The sequence below is a fragment of the Hippichthys cyanospilos genome, chromosome 5, assembly GCF_059441005.1.
Source record: "Hippichthys cyanospilos isolate Australia breed blue-spotted pipefish chromosome 5, RoL_Hcya_1.0, whole genome shotgun sequence".
NCBI lineage: Eukaryota > Metazoa > Chordata > Actinopteri > Syngnathiformes > Syngnathidae > Hippichthys > Hippichthys cyanospilos.
The window spans coordinates 2,628,862-2,646,810 of record NC_142373.1 but is presented as its reverse complement, the minus strand read 5'-3'; the positions used below and the strand labels follow the sequence as shown (position 1 = coordinate 2,646,810).

Sequence of the window (17,949 nt, the reverse complement as noted above, 5' to 3'; positions counted from 1 at the left end):
ATTGAATTGCATGGAATGCACAGACATTGCAAGGCAACACGTGAGCGGGAGATGCAAGGGTAATTGCAGTGCATGGTTTGTAAAAGAACTAATTGTTATATGTACTTGTAGCTTTACATAAAATGGACAAAAGAGAGGAAAAGATTACTGGTCGGCATATTAACATTTGCTTTAGGTCTGCTCATCATCAGCACTTGTTAAAGTGCCACTTTGAATCTGCCCAACGTGGCTTAGCAAAAAACCTTGGCGTGACATGCTCTCCTTTCAAATGTATATTAGAAACACTACTAGAACTGCGTTCTTTCTATCGCCAAGATTTGCCCTATTCTGTCTCCTAGTGATGCTGAAACATTAATTCATGCATTTGGTACATCCACCCCTTGACTACTGTTACGTATTGTTTTCTGGACTTTCCTTGTCTAGCATGAAACGCCTGCAGTCAGTACAAAATGCCGCCGCTTGACGAGGACGAGAACGTTCAATCTTATTACCCCGATATGAGCCAACTTGCACTGGCTTCCAATACACCTGATATGCAGTTTTAAGGTGTTGTTAATTATTTATAAATTTTACACGGCTTAGCTCCCTCCTATCTTGTTGACTTAGTATCACCATATATTCCGTCCCGACAACAAAAAACACTGTTTTTTTAATTACCTCTCTCACTTTTTCCATTCGCGCGCCAGTGCTCTGTAACGCCTTACCTATGGAAGTTCGAGCAACCACCTCCGTAGAAATCTTTAAATCCTGACATAGAACACATTTCTACACTCAAGAATTTACTTAGGGTTTGTTAGTTAGGGTCTGTAGGAATGCAGCTTTCTCATTTCCCTTCCTGTCCCCTTCTTCTGGTTTGGAGAGCTGGCTAGATGGTGAGTGGCAAATTGAATGCTGTCGCGCGTACTTGCGCTGATCCACTAATGCGGGTTTTGAGATGGACCACCTCCACCGCGACGTTTCTCTTGGAACGGACTCACAGGGCCAGACTGTGAGGAGGATCTTACCCGATGGCATCTCTTGGCATCATGGCATCTTCACACAGCACATTGACTGCCTAATATGGCACAATGTGTTTACTTTTGGCACTTGACATCTCATGCAACCTGTTGAGCCCAGAAGGGGGCTCCATGCATCTGCTGTCTTTTCTCGAAGTTTCTTATTTTTTTCTCAGATAGGTTTCTTGAGTTTATCCCTTTCTCTTCTGGGAGCTTTGCTCAGGGGAATGCCGTTGTGTATATATGTAATATTCTGTGTGATCCTATTTGTGATTTCTTTTTCACCTGTCCGACCTGTATCTATCTTTCGATGGCAGTGTGAACGACATCCGATTTTTTTTCAAATACGGCCCGGGCCACTTGGTTTCGTGGTTCTAAATCAGATACATACCGATCTTTTGACGTGTCTGAATGGCCAAGTCGCATTCATCCGACTCGCTCAAAAAGACACAAGCAGGTTGGAAATACCAAACAACAAATGTGGACGAGCTGAAGACAATGCATTCAAGGAGGATTACATGACAAATCAGTCAGTCAGGTCGACTGCCTGATTTCTTGTCGCCAGCCCTTCCATTTTCAATGACCTTCCGTTAAAAATCACGCAAGCCTCCTCCCTGGTCAACAGTAAAACTCGTCTTAAGACACATTTCTATTCTTCTTCTATTCTTCTTCTACAGTACATACTTGTACTGTATTTTGTTTGATGTTTTTTTTTTCTCTTTCATCATTCCTTCCATTTTCTAGAGCTGCTCATTGCAACACAGGGGTTGCAGGCTTGTTGGTTTCTATCCTAGCTGACTTTGGGCAGTTGGCGGGGGACACCCTGAACTGGTTGCCAGTCAATTGCAGGACATACATAGACGAGCAACCATTCACGCATTCAATCACACCTAAGGACAATTTAGAATGTCCAAGCACCTAAGCATGTCATGCATGCTTTTGTAGGAGTGTGGGAGGAAGCCAGAGAGTGCGGAGAGAACTTACGCAAGCTCGGGGAGAATGCACAGGAAGGAGTCAGTGCAGGAGTCACTGTGAGGTGGAAATGCTAACCACCGCACCACTATTTTTACGTCGTATTCTTTACAGTTATTATTTATAGTTTTTTTTTTTTTAGTTTAATATGTGCTAGCTTACTGTTTTCATATTGTTATTAAATGACGTTTTTTATCATATGACTACTGAGTGCTGACTCAATAAGCAGAAATGCAGCAGCAATGAGTGTTTCAAATAGGTATTTGGTTTGACTTGGAGTTTGAGCTGAGCTAAAAGTTTCAGCCAAGCAAATTTAAGTCCATGAACTTGCAATGGCAGTCTGCATTGACTTGAGTCCCCCACCTCTGTAAGCTACACAAAATGCTCAGAGTTGACAGCCATCATTACTGAAAGAAATTTAAAGCTTTACTTTCAATTGAAATGTCATTAATGCTGGCACCTAATTGATGAGCAAGATAAAGAAATTTACGGAAACTAAAGAAATGTGCCTAGTTTAAAGGCACTTCTGGGTTGTCATTCTGTATCTACTTCCAGGAGACACTGACAAGAGCAACCAAGAACTTCTGTGATCGTCTGCGGATTGATGCTCCATGCATCAGTTGATGACAGCGGCGGTCCATGTGTTTCACACTTACGCCTTCGGTGGTGTCCGACTCTAATAAATACCCCCAAGAAGCACATGTACGCATCACTGGGCGTACACCTTAATCGTGAATAACATAGGCTACTTTTCGGAGCATTTAAACAACAATAGAGCCGCATCAGCAATTAAAACTTATCACTATACATTATAAGCATATTGCTTTGAACAAGGTTTTTGACAAAGGGCAAAAGTAATCATGTAGAAATATTTACCTTTGTAAAGAACACTGATAGAAGTGAAGTATTAAAGACTCATTCATGACACTGACATTTTGCAATTGCTCGAATAAGGTTTGAATTCACCAAGTTCACTTTGCACATTAATAGTTTTATGTGAAAAAGAAGGACCATAAAGTAGGCACAGGAAAGAAAAATAGAGTTGTTTTTCTTAAAAAACATCGACAGGCATATTTTGGCTGATGTCAGAATGAGTGCATTCACAAAAAAGGTTCTGCAGGCCCTGAAGTGAGAATGAAAAAAACAAATACCAAAGCCAATTATAAAAAGAAAAACACGTTTATAAAAGACAAAACAAAAACAAAAAAAGGAAAAGCCTAATGGCTGTAACAGGTAAATTTGATACTGCATTGATTCTCTGATTATGAAGTGAATGAGATGGTGGGGGCATCAGCTGTACTTGCAACACAATAAAATCTAACAACACTGTGTTAATATAGTTTTTCCTACAAAAAACACTGGGAACATCCATCCATTTTCTACACGAGGATCGTGGGCATGCTGGGGCTTATTCCGGTCATTTTGGGGCAATAGGCAGAGTAAACCTGAACTTTTTGCCAGCTAATGGCAGGGCACACAAATGCAAGCATTCATTCTCTTAAACACACCTAGGGACATTTTTAAGTGTTTTATGTACTCACAATGCATGTTTTTGAAACGTGTGATGACCATAGGCACAGAGAGAACATGCAAACTCCACCCAGGAACGCAGGAGCCGAATACCGACCCTGCATTGTGAGTGAGGTAGACGTGCTAACCACTGGGAACATGTTACTCCAAAAGATGTACATTTCACAGATATGCAAGTTAACCATGTCAGCTGATCAAGCCGTGCATTAACTAGCTAAAAATAAATTGGAATTAAAAAATAAGTCTTTTGGCAATTTAAAGTTTTTAAAGCTCAAGCTATGGCAGTTATTTTTGAAGAAGAAGAAGTCAAAATACCTCGATAATATGACCTTGAATGAACAAGAGAATTATGTCTAAACAACCACAGCGAATTGTTACTGGTCCTCTGAGTTCCAGGTTGGATCCCATCAATGTGATGGTAATTAAATGCAGCTTGCAATGTGAATGTACAGCATGTACAGTTTTATTGCCGATCCTCCTCTTCTTTGTTCTCATCAGCTCAAACAGCACAATGAAACCAGCCGTTTTGTTCATTTCAATTACAAAAGGCTTTGTGATACCTGGTCTTCAAGGGCCTAGTCACGAGACCACCATGTTAGACATGTGACACAGGCCCCTTTTGCACTCCATAGCACGTTGCTGGCTCAGGGCTTTACACAATAGGGGCCCGCTGATGCCCTGGGCAGCGTTTGGGTATAAAAGCGAGGGTTAAATGGAAAGGGGACAGCATCAGTTCAGTGCTAATAGCAGCAGCTCACCTGGTAACCATGACCACTACTGACATGAGCATGGGCAAGGTAAGAATTTCATATCTCCTGTCATAGGGATTCCTAAATTCTGCAAGAGTGTACTGACAGTTAGATATATCATCAAATATAGCCTTTTTCACTATAAAAAAAATAGACTCCAAAAATGTACTCTGTGAAATCTATGGAAAAAAAAATCTGAATGAGGGTTGCCATACATAATATTATAATTTTACCGTATTTACGAATCTGTTCACATCGCCTTTGCCTAATGGGTCATATATACTGAAGGAAAGGTTTTACATTTGACATCAGCAGCTTCAAATTCAAAGAGTCCAAATAAATGACTTTTTTGGACTTTTGGAGGGGAGAGGGCATTATAATGAAGCATCTTTGCAACCGTTTTTTAAATAATAACCTTTTGAAAATAAGATTTTTTTTCAATTATTATTTTTTTATCAAATATTTTTTTTATCAAATATTTTTTTATTTATCAAATTAAGGTATAAACGTATATAAAAAAAACACACACACAAAATGATCTGATTTGAGCCATTTATCTTGATACCACTAACAAAAAGCATCGAAACAAACACTAGGAGGCTAAAAATTAGGATAGATCGTCAAAACAGGTGAGTTCAAAACAGTACCATGCATTCTTTCCTAAGTGGTTGCAAATTGGATTTACTTGACTTGATTGCAAAGTTTAGACGAGGGAGCCATATGACCATCTACATCGAGTGGCTAGCATGAATGTTGAAAAGGGGTGCAAGGGTAATATAATGGCTAAAATCGTTTTCCTCAATTATATTTTGCCAAGCCCTCCATTGGAAAGAGATGACGTTTTGCACCCCCTTCCCCCCACTCGACGCACTGGCTATAAATAAGATTATTATCTGTGAAACTTGTGTAAGAATAGCTAAATCTGTATCCCTATGTTAACATTAGCAAAAGAAAAATATATATATACATCAACTTTCAAGAACTGTTTTTTATGTTTTACAGCAGCGATCACCAGCCTTTTAGAAACCGAGAGCTACTTCTTTGGTACTGAGTAATACAAAGGGATAATAGTTCATGTGAAGACCCTGATCATGTTATTGATTTCTCACAATAATTAAAAAACAGCTGCAGTAAATAAGTAAATCAAGTGTAATACATGTCATATGCATAATTGTAAGTAAAATTTCTAGAAAATCACAATCTTCTCTCACTTGTAAAGTATTTGCAGAACAGGTCTGTGGGCTACTCATGTGATAATCGGGGGGCTACCCAGTATCCGTGGCCACCACATTGGTGACCACTGTTTTACATTGTTTATACAGATTACATCTTAGTCTAAAACAGAAAAAATAACCAAGTGCATCAAAGTGCCTGAAACCTGATGTTGAAGGTCCTTATTTTATTGCAACTACACTTCACATGACAAAAACAAAGCCTTTTCCCTGAGGTCATCCGTGCCCCTCCTGGCATCACCTCGCACCCCCCCACCCAAGGAGAGCCCACTCCAGTATTTGTGAAGCACTGGGCTAAAAAAAAACATAGAGATGGGGTGCATCATCTTTGTTCATACAGTGAAAACAGGTGCAAAGCTACACAAGTCAATGAAAATGTTCTTAGATCCCAGTGTGCTTTTCCAGATCATCTTCTACGAGGAGAGGAACTTGCAGGGTCGCTCCTATGAGTGCATGAGTGACTGCTCCGACGTGTCCTCCTACCTGAGCAGGTGCCAGTCCTGCCGGGTGGAGAGCGGCTGCTTCATGATCTATGAGCGTCCCAACTTCATGGGCAACCAACACTTCATGAGGAGGGGCGAGCACGCCGACTCTATGAGCGTGATGGGCATGAGCAGTGGCATCAAGTCTTGCCGCATCATCCCCATGGTGGGTAGGATGGAGGATTTTGGTCCAGTGCGTTCACGCTCTAACCTTTGAGTCCAGGAGGTTGTTCACAATTTATTCACTGTGTCATTTCTGTCATATCATCATGGAAAAAGCAATATGGCTGCCTCAATCTGGCACTTCATCCCAGAGATCCATCAGGTGTATTGTAACATCATAATGAAGCTCTCTTGGCTTGAGTGACAATTTTTTTGTAGGATATCTTCTATATACAAAAAATTGAATTGACATTGTTAGAAACATGTTGAAAAGCATAACTCATAAATGTCAAAGTATTTGGGCATTCTAAGTTTTTTTTTTCTTTGAAATAATAATTACAGTTTTAGCCATAGTGGTACGCATCTAAATATTTTAAACTTCTTAAAGAAATCCCCCAAATGCTTGGTTGGGCCAATAACTTTGCATCCTAACGGGGGAAAATAATTTTTTAATATTTTAATAATGTTTCAGTGGCTTACAATAATATTGAATATATTTATTAAGGATGAAATCTAATTTTTTGCTTAAAATTTCTCTGCTGGATTTTAACCCTTTACTGGGCACAGCGGCCCCTTTGGGCCGATAGTCTAAAGAGACAAAAATGGGCTTTATTAGGCACATGTTTTTTGTATTTTTAAGTCCTAAAAGGCAAGAATTCTCAGAATTTAGGGGTATGTTAGAATTTAAGCAATGGCCGTTACGGGGACTGTCGGATGAAAGTGACCGCTGTGCCCAGTCAAGGGTTAATGTTTATCATAGTCAAAATACTCATGTTGGATAGTATTTTTTTCGGTGTTACGTTGTGTCAAAAAGTTGAAACCAACAGGTTTAAAAGTCTGATTGCAGGATTGAGGAAAAACCATAGACGACAAAGATATGACTATGAGTGAAATTGGAAACCTGTATTTTTTTTCACTCTCCCCAAAACAGCACAGAGGCCAGTTCAGAATTCGACTTTTTGAGCGGGAGAACATGAGCGGCCAGTCCCAAGAGCTGCAGGAGGACTGCGACAACATCATGGAGCGTCTCCGCATGAATGACTGCATGTCCTGCCAGGTGATGGAGGGTCACTGGCTGCTGTTCGAGCAGCCCAACTTCCGCGGCAAGATGGTGTACGTGAGGCCCGGTGAGCACCGCAGCTTCAGGGAGATGGGAATGAGCAGCACTCGCTTCTTGAGCATGAGGCGCATCATGGACACGTGCTAAATGTTCAATTTTTCAAATTAAAGCAACAAAAAAATAGCTGTTTACTTTTGTGAGTTCCTCTCTTTTTTTTCATTTCCATTCTTTTCCATTCATTATCTTAGCCACTTATCTTCACAAGGGGCACGGGCGTGCTGGAAGTTATCCCATGTGTCATCAGGTAACAAGCGGGGTACATTCTGCCAATTGCAGGGCATAGAAAGACAAACGCTCGCAAGTACACCTAAGAACATTTTAATGCAGTGGGGTTCATGGCCTGACTGCAGGAGGACCATGTAATAATTTGGGTGTTTTGAAACTTTTAATCTCTTAACAGTTATAGATTTGTGCCTTGTTTGGCTTAGTCTTTGTTTTTTGTCTCCACCTCTGGCCGTTGTCGATAGTGCAATTTTTGGTGAGGAGGGACATTGTGGAGCAATCGCTGTCGGTGCGCACACGTTGTTCCTTCTTTTTGTGAAATGTGGCCCACGAATGTCTGCGAGTTGTGTTTTCTTCGTTGGAATGTTGTCATTCATGTTGATATGCCCCAAACTAGTCGTTTGCTGGTCCAATTTGTGACTGTAGACAACATGCTAGCTAATGTTCGTTTTTCTCTTCAGCATATTATATAGTGTTGCCTTGTATGTGTTTAGTTCATTAGCAATTTCGTTTGTGCTAGGTATTTACTTTGTGGTAAATGTTAGCATATGCAAATGTTTGGCATTGATAATCATACTCATTTGCATCTAATTAACGTTTTGTACTGAAAGAATATCATTGGTAATTCAATTATATAATTGATTTAATCCGCGCAATTTGTGTACATTTAGTAAAATATACAATTTTTGCATACGGGATTTACCTGAGTTATGTTTGGTGTATTTTCCTTTTTTCACGGTTTTACAATATAAATAAGGGAAAGCTGTACCACTGACATAACTAACAACTAACATAACTAACTGTTTACAATCATTTGCTGTTCGCTGTCTACCAGTGCTTCTCAAATAGTGGAGTGGGTGATGCCAGGGATGGTGCAGATGTCCCCAGGGGAAAAGGCTTTGTTTTTGTCATGTGAAGTGTAATTGCAATAAAATAAGAATTTTCATATTTTTTTGTTTTTGTTTCAGGCACCTTGATGCACTTTGTTCTTTCCAACCCGTATAAACACTGTAAAAATAATTAACAGTTGTTGAATGTTTTTGATTGCATTTTTTTTGTTAATGTTAAAAAGGTTACAGGTTTAGGAATATTAGTCAAATTCTATAGATAATAATCTTATTTTGAATTAGCGCGTCAAGTGTGTGTGTGTGTGTGTGTGTGTGTGTGTGTGTGTGTGTTTGTGTGTGTTGGGGGGGAAGGGGGGGGGGGGGGGCAAAAGTTTTCTCTTTCCCAGGGGGGCATGGCAAAATATAATTAAGGGCTTCACAGATGAAAAGAGGTCATGTGGAGACCTCTTTCGAAAAAAGAAGTCGTACACAGACATCTTTTCAGTGTAAGGTACACAACAGCATCCCCTGTCCAATCTCCCAGAAGGGGAAGGAAAAACTCAAAACCCCAATTAGGAGAAAATCAGAAACCTCCAGAAGGGACCACAGGTGGGAGGAGCCCCCTTCCAGGCCCACAGGTTGAAGTGGATGCTGCATGTACCAAATACAGACATACACATAAACAATATAGATTACAGAAAACATATTGTGCTATATAGTGCAGTGATGTCTTGACAGCAGGCAAAGCCATTGGGCAGGAACCATCCCACATTCCAACCAAGTGGACCGCAGACGGCCGCACTCCTAACCCGCGATGGTCGATCAGCGCAGGACCAAATGGAGGCGGTCGAGTCAACCCTCACCATCTCGCTAGCCTCCTCTCCGAGCCGGAAGAGGGGGGCAGGAAAAAGGAAAAAAAGAAGAAAGCTGCACACAGGCTCAATTAACTAAATGCTTTTCAATATAAATGTGTTTTTTGTCGGGATTTAAAGATTTCTACTGAGGTGGCTGCGCGAACTTCCATTGGTAGGGCATTCCATAGTACTGGCGCGCAAATGGAAAATGCCCTTGATCCCGCGGACTTCTTTTTAGCCCGTGGGGTCGATAGCAAACCGGCATTTTGTGATCGAAGTTGTCGGGACGGAACATATGGTGATACTAAGTCGACGAGATAGGAAGGAGCTAAACCGTGTAAAATTTTATAAGTAATTAACAGCACCTTAAAATCACATCTCACGTGTATTGGAAGCCAATGCAGGTCAGCTAGAATCGGAGTGCAAACACCTCACAGGATGGCCGAAGGCGGAAGGGAACCGGCGATCTCTGCATATAAGGCAAAAATGCTTCCATTGTGCTCCCCATCCTTTTTGTTTGTATTTCAAACGTATAATAGTACGTACATCAATAGCACATACATCAATAGTACATACATCAATGTAATTTGAGCAACATAACATTGCCATTGACAACTATAGAAATCAATGGCTCATTCACAGTCTGCCCAGTCAAATGGATCTTTGATGTCGATAGACGTCAATGGCAATGAATGAGTTCAAGGGTATGTATCATGCCTTTTGAAACTTAAAACATTAGTTGGCATGTACACATATATGATTTTATACAGTATATGACTGTATATTACTTTTGGCATAGTGATGCCTTAATTTCTTATGAAATATTATAATATTGAACCTGAAAGTAAGATGCCTGGCATTAGCGCAAATAGCAACTCATTCGCTGTGCCTATCTTTGTTCACAAAATGAAAAGAAGCACAGGTACCAAGGTTTTGTCATCCCATGTCCACCGGGTTTGGCACCACATTTCACAAGCACACTGTCTCTTCCTCGTCTACCGCTTCGTGGAATAAAACCAATCGTAACACTAGTTCACTAGTGTGTTGTTGACATCGTCACTGCCCCTTGAGCCAGAGATGTCAGGTGATTGAATCAGCCTATCGAATCGTCTTGGAATGAACTGCCATCAGATAAATTACTCAAAAACACCTGAAGAGGGAGGCAAAACAACACAAACACGAGCCAACTCTTAGAGGCCATGACAAGTTAATGATTTCAGGTGCGGCCTATGAGGCCAGGTACCAGTTGAGCCACCAACCGGTACCAGGCTTGGGGACCTCTGTTCTAACCCAAAGAAAACCATACATATTTTCATAACAAGACTGAACTGTATGTTAAAGGTAATTCATGCATTGAAGTCATATGTCACACTTCAGATTTCACATTGTTTTCGGTGATTGAGAACTAGTGACACACAAATTTCATAGACATACAAAATCTGAAAAAATATTGTATATCATCAATTCTAGTTCAGTACAATTTATATGTTCAAAAGGAGTAGTAAGAAGAACACAATCTTAACTAGTCCTACCGCTTGTTCTCATAAAATTATCATAAATCATGTTGTCTTGTTGATATATTAGTGGGTTATTCCTATAGTCCAAATAAAAATACCTGTGATCAAACTGGGTGTGCCTAAAGACCTACGAATTAAGGATTCTGTGCAGTTGCCCATGTTTATTACTGAATGATATACCTTTGTAGAAATAAATTTTAAAATCTCATTTTATGCACATCTTTTCAATTCCATTTCATAATTTCCATTTGACTTAGCCCTTAAATACAAATTTATTTCATGTTAGTTCTTGTCTTTGATTTTTCAAAGATACCTTCACCATTTAGACCACAGGTGAAGAACTCCAGACCCCGAGGGCCCGTCTCCAGCATATTTTCCGGATGTCTCTCACCAACACAACTGATTGAAATGATTAGCTTATTAGCAGGGGGAAAAAGCAAGCGTTTTTTTACCCTCACCCTCTTTCTGATTTCAAAACTAGTTGGAAGTGTGACAAATACACCCAAAAGGTATTTTATCATTATAGTCATCCCAGCCCTCTGACAAAAACTGTAACTGCAACGTGGCCCTCGATAAGAACGAGTTTGACACCCCTGCTTTAGACCATAATGACCTTCCCTGACTTTGAGGAGCCTCTGGACACTGTGGCAAAGTTAATTGTCATATACTTTGTATATTATTCGTGCTGTTTTGGTTTAGACTGAATTGTAGAATTTGAGAGTATTTGATTTGATCAATAATGTGTTATTTTATTCTATATAATTTGGTCAATAATTAATATTGCTAATTTTTGGAGTTTAAAGATAGATTATTTGTTTTGTAAGCACTGACACTTATTCTCCATGTCGGGCATGAAGAATGAACAATATAATGTACAGTATATGATGATTGCTTTTTCTGGTGAGCCTTTATTTTATACAGGTTACCTATTTTTTTCATCTAGACTAAGTAAATTAGCGGTAATTTTGCTTTGGTGCTTAATTTGTCTGTTACAAAAGATTATATACGTTGTCTTTTTTTTCATCTAATGGTAATTTATTAATAGCCTTTTTTAATTATTTTATAGTTTTTCCACCGTCCTGAGAAGCTGCTCGAGGTTTTCTCCTAAGCAATCTAAAGTTGTCATCAGCACATGATACTTTTCCTGCACGATGCAGGGAAAAATGCTAAATACATAGTATTTTGCCCGACATGATAGTAAACACTGTCATCCTCAAATGTATAGTTTCTTCCACACCATCTACTCCATAATATGCACAGAATGTAAGTCTATTCATTTATTTGTAGTTTAATATGATTGCACTTTTTGCACTATTACCGTTTTTTGTTTTTGTTTTATTGCCTACTTTATTATTTGCTTGAATGTGGAATGTAGTCAGCTCGGGGAAGTGAACAGAATGAGAATTTCCTTTTGTAGTATTGCTATGCATATGACAATAAAACTCTTGAATCTTGAATCTATCTTAGGAAAGTGTGAGACACAGCAAATGTCATTGATAGACAGTATAAATAATTTAGGACCAAGCACAGAGCCTTGACGGACTCCAGGAACATTCGTACACTAACTAAGTAAACTCTATCAACTGAGTGTGAGTAATAATACTCTCTATAACATATGACATTTTAAGAGCAAGTTGCATAACATTTCTCATGCTCATTAAAGTGAATTTGTGTACGGCAGTTCAATCGTTTCTATAGTCTGCTTTTTGTTTGTTTTGTAGAATGTATGTGGGTGATGCATTGATGGAATGATCCTTAGGAAGGTTTTGTTTGTGGAAAACCTGCTTTCTGCCTTTGAAAGGTATAGACAATGCAGGTGATACAGTGGGGCCTTTTCGCTACCACCGCAAATCACCATGTGTTTGAAGGTCTCTTTGAATTGCGGCCATGCACGCGGTGGGGCCTCCACTCCATGTTGCTCTGTCAGGACTTTGCACAATGGGGTCATGTATGCTTCACGCACGAGGTCAGGTATAAAAGCAGTCGGTCGACATAGAGAAAACTAAGCAGTCTGTTTGAGCTTCGGCACATACCACCGCAGCCATGACCATGGGCAAGGTAAACCTGAGATTTGGGGTAATTGCTTTTACTGGATAATGAATTGATGATTGCTTGGCTTTCAGATCATCTTCTACGAGGACAGGAACTTCCAGGGCCGGTCCTATGAAACCAGCAGCGACTGTGCTGACATGTCCTCTTACCTGAGCAGGTGCCTCTCTTGCCGAGTGGAGAGCGGCTGCTTCATGGTCTATGACCGCACAAACTACATGGGCAACCAGTTCTTTGTCAGGAGGGGCGACTACTCAGATTACCAACGCATGGGCATGAGCGACTGCATCAGGTCTTGCCGCATGATCCCCATGGTACTGTATCACAGCAATCCATTTGATCTGTTCAGGGTGATGCGTGAGCTTGGCATCTATGCCGCTCTAGACAAGGTTGTTACTGTTAATGGAAATGAACTAAAAGACTAAAATGGAAAAAACAAAAAAATATATTTCTGGTGACAAAAGATTATTTAAGTGAACATGCTTTTTAAAAACACTTTCTGTTCCTACAAGATTGTATGCTTAGGAAAGTAACTGCTAAAGATAATAGTTTGTCAACTATTGATTTAATATCTACATCATTGGTGTCGAGCTCCAGTCCTCGAGAGCCGATATCCTGCATGTTTTCCGCTTTTCTCTCCACAACACACCTGATTCAAATGATTAGCTTTTTAGCAAGCTCTGCAGGAGCTTGAAATTGATCCTAATCCTTTGAATCAGGTGTGATTGAGAGAGAAGGTTCGAAAACATGCAGGATAGCGGCCCTCGAGGAAATGGATTTGACACCTGTGATCTACATCATTTCACATGTTCAATTAATACCTTTAAAAACACAATTTACCACTTTCTCTCAAATGAAAATGGCCTCACCAACCCTTGAGCATGTGTGTTCTCGTTTTCACTTGACATAATCATTCTAGACAAAATATCAACATTTTACTATTGTACAATTAACTAAAGTTACGATCAAAATGTCCTTTGGGCTTATGTTAATTAATTAATATCACATATGAGCTTTTAAGGTTCATCTCCATTTTTTTTTTATTTTGGGTTTACTGTTTTAACAGTACAGAAGAAGGAAGGTTAAACAAGTATTTGGGAGTTGTAGTTTACTTCACATGATGACACAATATTTAATGACCTGTTTCATTATCTTTCACGAGACAAATATTCCATGTATTAAATAAAAATGAAATAAAATAAAATAAAGCGACACTTAAATACTGGTTATGACTGTCAGATAGGCAAAAGCGTTTTGCCTAATGGCATTTTCCATGAGGACCAACGCATAGTGTCATGAAAGCCTGATCTTGGTCTCCAGCATTCAAACAAAATTACATTTGTGTTTGCAGTGGCAGTATGAATTTTGAATACCGACGAGGTAATAAGTCGACGTATGTCCAAACAACATCATGCTTCGAGTTAGTTACCTATGTCAATGAGAAATTTTGAAATATCAAGTTGATGGCTATTGATTGCAAACACGCAAATTTCCAGTAGTTAGTTTGTCATTTTGATATGAGAAATCCCAAGTTACTTTATAGTCCACCAGCAACTGAAGAAATCCCTCCTTGTCTTTGAGCTCATGCTGCAAAGGAAAGACATACCGAGATAACCATTCAGAACTTTTGACTTGTGTGCATTGGTGACTTTTGCCTTTATCATTTCAACCCACAGCACAGAGGCCAGTTCAGGATCAGGCTCTTTGAACGAGAGAACATGAGCGGCCAGTCCAATGAGCTGCAGGAAGACTGCGAGAACATCCTGGACCGCCTTCGCATGAGTGAATGCTTGTCCTGCAGCGTGCTGGACGGCCACTGGCTGCTGTTCGAGCAGCCCAACTTCAGGGGCAAGATGATTTACCTGAGGCCCGGCGAGTACAGGAGCTTCAGGGACATGGGCATGAGTGGCACTCGCTTCATGAGCATGAAGCGCATCATGGATTCCTGCTCTTAGAAGAAGCTGTGTAGCAAAGGAAGATTTTAAATAAAAATCACTTTTAAATGTACTTCACGGTCTCTTTATAATTCAACCCAAAGACTGTATTGTAGAACTACAGCCGGATGATGCCAATACAAATTTTAAATGAAGAAAATTATTATTATGTTGTCGTATTATTAATACCTTTGACAACATTAAAGGAGTATTCAATCTATTTAGCCATTTACCAAAGTAAAAAAAGTTCATCCATCCATCCATTATCTAGAGTCGCTTGTCTAGCGGGTCTCAGGCTTGCTGGTGCCTATCCCATCTGGCTTCAGGCAGTAGGAGGGGTACACCCTGAACTGGTAACACTGTCTATAATTAATATGATAACTGCATTAGCCATTAAGCCACACGTACACACATGCACACACCCCGACAAACTCACGCACACACACGCACACACACACACACACATACATGCTTTTCTGACCAACAGGGGACTATAATTCTCCACTGACTATAAGGGGACTGCCCCTTCTGGTTATTTTTCGTATAAAAAAATGAAAACAGAACTTGTATTTAAGGTCTTAAACATACACACACACACACATACACACACACACACACACACACGCACACTCACACACTAAACACTAACACACCAATATTTGTACCAGAAGGTCACAACGGGCAATTAAAATATTTTTACACCTTATTACAATTCGTATTAAATAATGTATTGTCCTTACTATAAGGCATATCGGATTTTAGGGCACACCTTCAATGAGTGGCCTATTTGAAAACTGTTTTGATATATAAGGCACACCGCATTATAAGGCACACAGAATAGAACAGTGATCACCAACATTTTTTTAAACCGAGAGGGGACTGCCCCTTCTGGTTATTTTTCATATAAAAAAATGAAAACAGAACTTCTTTTTAAGGTCTTAAACATACACACACACACACACACACACACACACACACACACACACACACACACACGCACACTCACACACTAAACACTGTAACACACCAATATTTGTACCAGAAGGTCACAATGGGCAATTACAATATTTTTACACCTTATTACAATTCGTATTAAATAATGTATTATCCTTACTATAAGGCATATCGGATTATAGGGCACACCTTCAATGAGTGGCCTATTTGAAAACTGTTTTGATATATAAGGCACACCGCATTATAAGGCACACAGAATAGAAAAGTGATCACCAACATTTTTTTAAACCGAGAGGGGACTGCCCCTTCTGGTTATTTTTCATATAAAAAAATGAAAACAGAACTTCTTTTTAAGGTCTTAAACATACACACACACACACACACACACACACACACACGCACACTCACACACTAAACACTGTAACACACCAATATTTGTACCAGAAGGTCACAATGGGCAATTACAATATTTTTACACCTTATTACAATTCGTATTAAATAATGTATTATCCTTACTATAAGGCATATCGGATTATAGGGCACACCTTCAATGAGTGGCCTATTTGAAAACTGTTTTGATATATAAGGCACACCGCATTATAAGGCACACAGAATAGAACAGCGATCACCAACATTTTTGAAACCGAGAGCTACTTCTTTGGCGCTGAGTAATATGAAGGGCTATCAGTTTATGTGAAGACACCGATCATGTTAATGGTTTTTCATAATAATTAAGAAACAGCTGTTGTAAATACGTATATCAAGTGTAGTGTGTAATGTACATGTCATACACATTATAATTTGTAATTACAGTATATGTTATACATGTCATATGCGTAATCGGGAGTAAAATTCCTAGAAGATCACACTGTTCTGTCACTTGTAAACTATTTGCAGAACAACTCAGCGAGCTAGTCATGTGATACTCGAGGGCTACCCAGTGCCTGAGGGCACCACGTTGGTGACCCCTGGAATAGAAGCTACAGTAGTGGCTGGGCTTGCATTATGGCTCCACTAGATGGCGCTGCACTAAAGGGAATTTCAACAAAACAACTCAGTCAAACTTTCAATCAAAAATGAACATTAGAGATGATTTGTGCAAAGTACTATCTGACCATTGATAAAAAAAAAATACCTCTTGGTTACATTAAAATATTTTTAGATCAATGCCAAGATGAATCAAGAGTTTAAAAGACTGATAATTGATTCAATTTCTTTTTTTTCCATCAAATTGCAACCAAAAACTTTAAAAGATCATGTTTTGTTGATTTAAAATCACACTTTTTTTTTGTTTTGTTGATTTAAAATCACACTTTTTTTTAAAAAAAAAACTTGCGGTTTTGTCTTCATATAAATTACTTCAAAACTGGAGCATATGTAGAGATCAAAATTTCAAACGGTGTGTTATAAAAAATGTAATTGTAAAAAAATACATTCATAACTGGTAAAAGAATTTACGCAGGAATTAAGTTTTTATTTCATCCCCCAAAAATGAAATGTCATGTTTTATGTGCTTTATAAGGCTCACTGAATTATAAGGCACACTGTGAGCTTTTGAGAAAATTCAAGGTTTTTACCATAAGGGCATAGAATACGGTAGTTGGAAGATTGTCCCACAGATTTGATATTATATATACAGTATATGTTGTACTTTGTTCAATGACATGATTTCTACATCAATTCAAACGGATTGTCCCATGTCATTGTCTCATTGAATGAATGAAATATGCTAGCATTCACTACAGGTTGCAGAGCTGTTTGTGTGCTTTGTGTGTGCTCTTCAATACAGCAAACAATTCAACTCGTTTAATATTTTTTTTTAATATATATATATATGTGTTATATTTGTCAAATAAACCCACATAATCCACATCATCATCAAAGAGCTTGATTATTTAATCACTAAATATTTGGCAGCAATCTCTTCTTGAAATTGACACATTTTGCAATTTGCAATTTTTGTTTTGTAAATTTCAGTATGGCTAAAAGAACCAAATATACTTGTTAAACTGAATCTGTTTGTGAATAAAAAGGGCACTTACAGTCTGTTTGCCTTTTTTTTCTGCAAATATTTGCAAAGGTGGTCCTTGGAAAATTTGATTTCCAGAAATGGGTGTCTCACTCCAAAACGTTTGAGAACCCCTGCTTTTATCATATGTTGATATAAAAATTAAAAAAAAAAAACATTCACTGCTCAATGTGATATGGCCGCGGATGCGCTCAGCATAGTACTGTGGTTTCAAATTTTACAAGCATGCTGTAGCTACAATTGACTGTTGTCTCCCAAGGCTATACAGGGAGGTTTAGCCTGAATGGACCGCCTTTCATCACTTCTTACCTTTGGAGTGGA

General features: G+C 39.1%; 2 protein-coding genes across 2 annotated transcripts; both read left to right on the top strand.

Moving 5' to 3' along the window:
- Nucleotides 1-4,210: 4,210 nt before the first annotated feature.
- LOC148423152 (gamma-crystallin M3-like) lies at nt 4,211-7,373 on the top strand. Its single transcript, XM_088414529.1, has 3 exons — nt 4,211-4,294; nt 5,884-6,126; nt 7,054-7,373. The coding sequence occupies exons 1-3, from the start codon at nt 4,265-4,267 to the stop codon at nt 7,327-7,329; spliced, it is 549 nt and encodes a 182-aa protein (XP_088270655.1). The 5' UTR covers nt 4,211-4,264; the 3' UTR covers nt 7,330-7,373.
- Nucleotides 7,374-12,592: 5,219 nt separating this feature from the next.
- On the top strand, nt 12,593-14,718 carry LOC148423151 (gamma-crystallin M3-like). The gene is made up of 3 exons (XM_088414524.1): nt 12,593-12,720; nt 12,786-13,025; nt 14,388-14,718. Exons 1-3 carry the CDS (start codon nt 12,706-12,708, stop codon nt 14,664-14,666), a joined length of 534 nt encoding a protein of 177 aa, XP_088270650.1. The 5' UTR covers nt 12,593-12,705; the 3' UTR covers nt 14,667-14,718.
- The last annotated feature ends 3,231 nt before the right edge of the window (nt 14,719-17,949 follow it).

Excerpts from the sequence above, each read along its gene's own strand:
- LOC148423151 (XM_088414524.1), top strand. Across the intron at positions 13,026-14,387 it reads CTTGCCGCATGATCCCCATG|CACAGAGGCCAGTTCAGGAT; the intron begins GTACTGTATCAC and ends TTCAACCCACAG.
- LOC148423152 (XM_088414529.1), top strand. The coding sequence starts at position 4,265 with ATGACCACTACTGACATGAGCATGGGCAAG. Across the intron at positions 4,295-5,883 it reads CTGACATGAGCATGGGCAAG|ATCATCTTCTACGAGGAGAG; the intron begins GTAAGAATTTCA and ends GTGCTTTTCCAG. Across the intron at positions 6,127-7,053 it reads CTTGCCGCATCATCCCCATG|CACAGAGGCCAGTTCAGAAT; the intron begins GTGGGTAGGATG and ends TCCCCAAAACAG.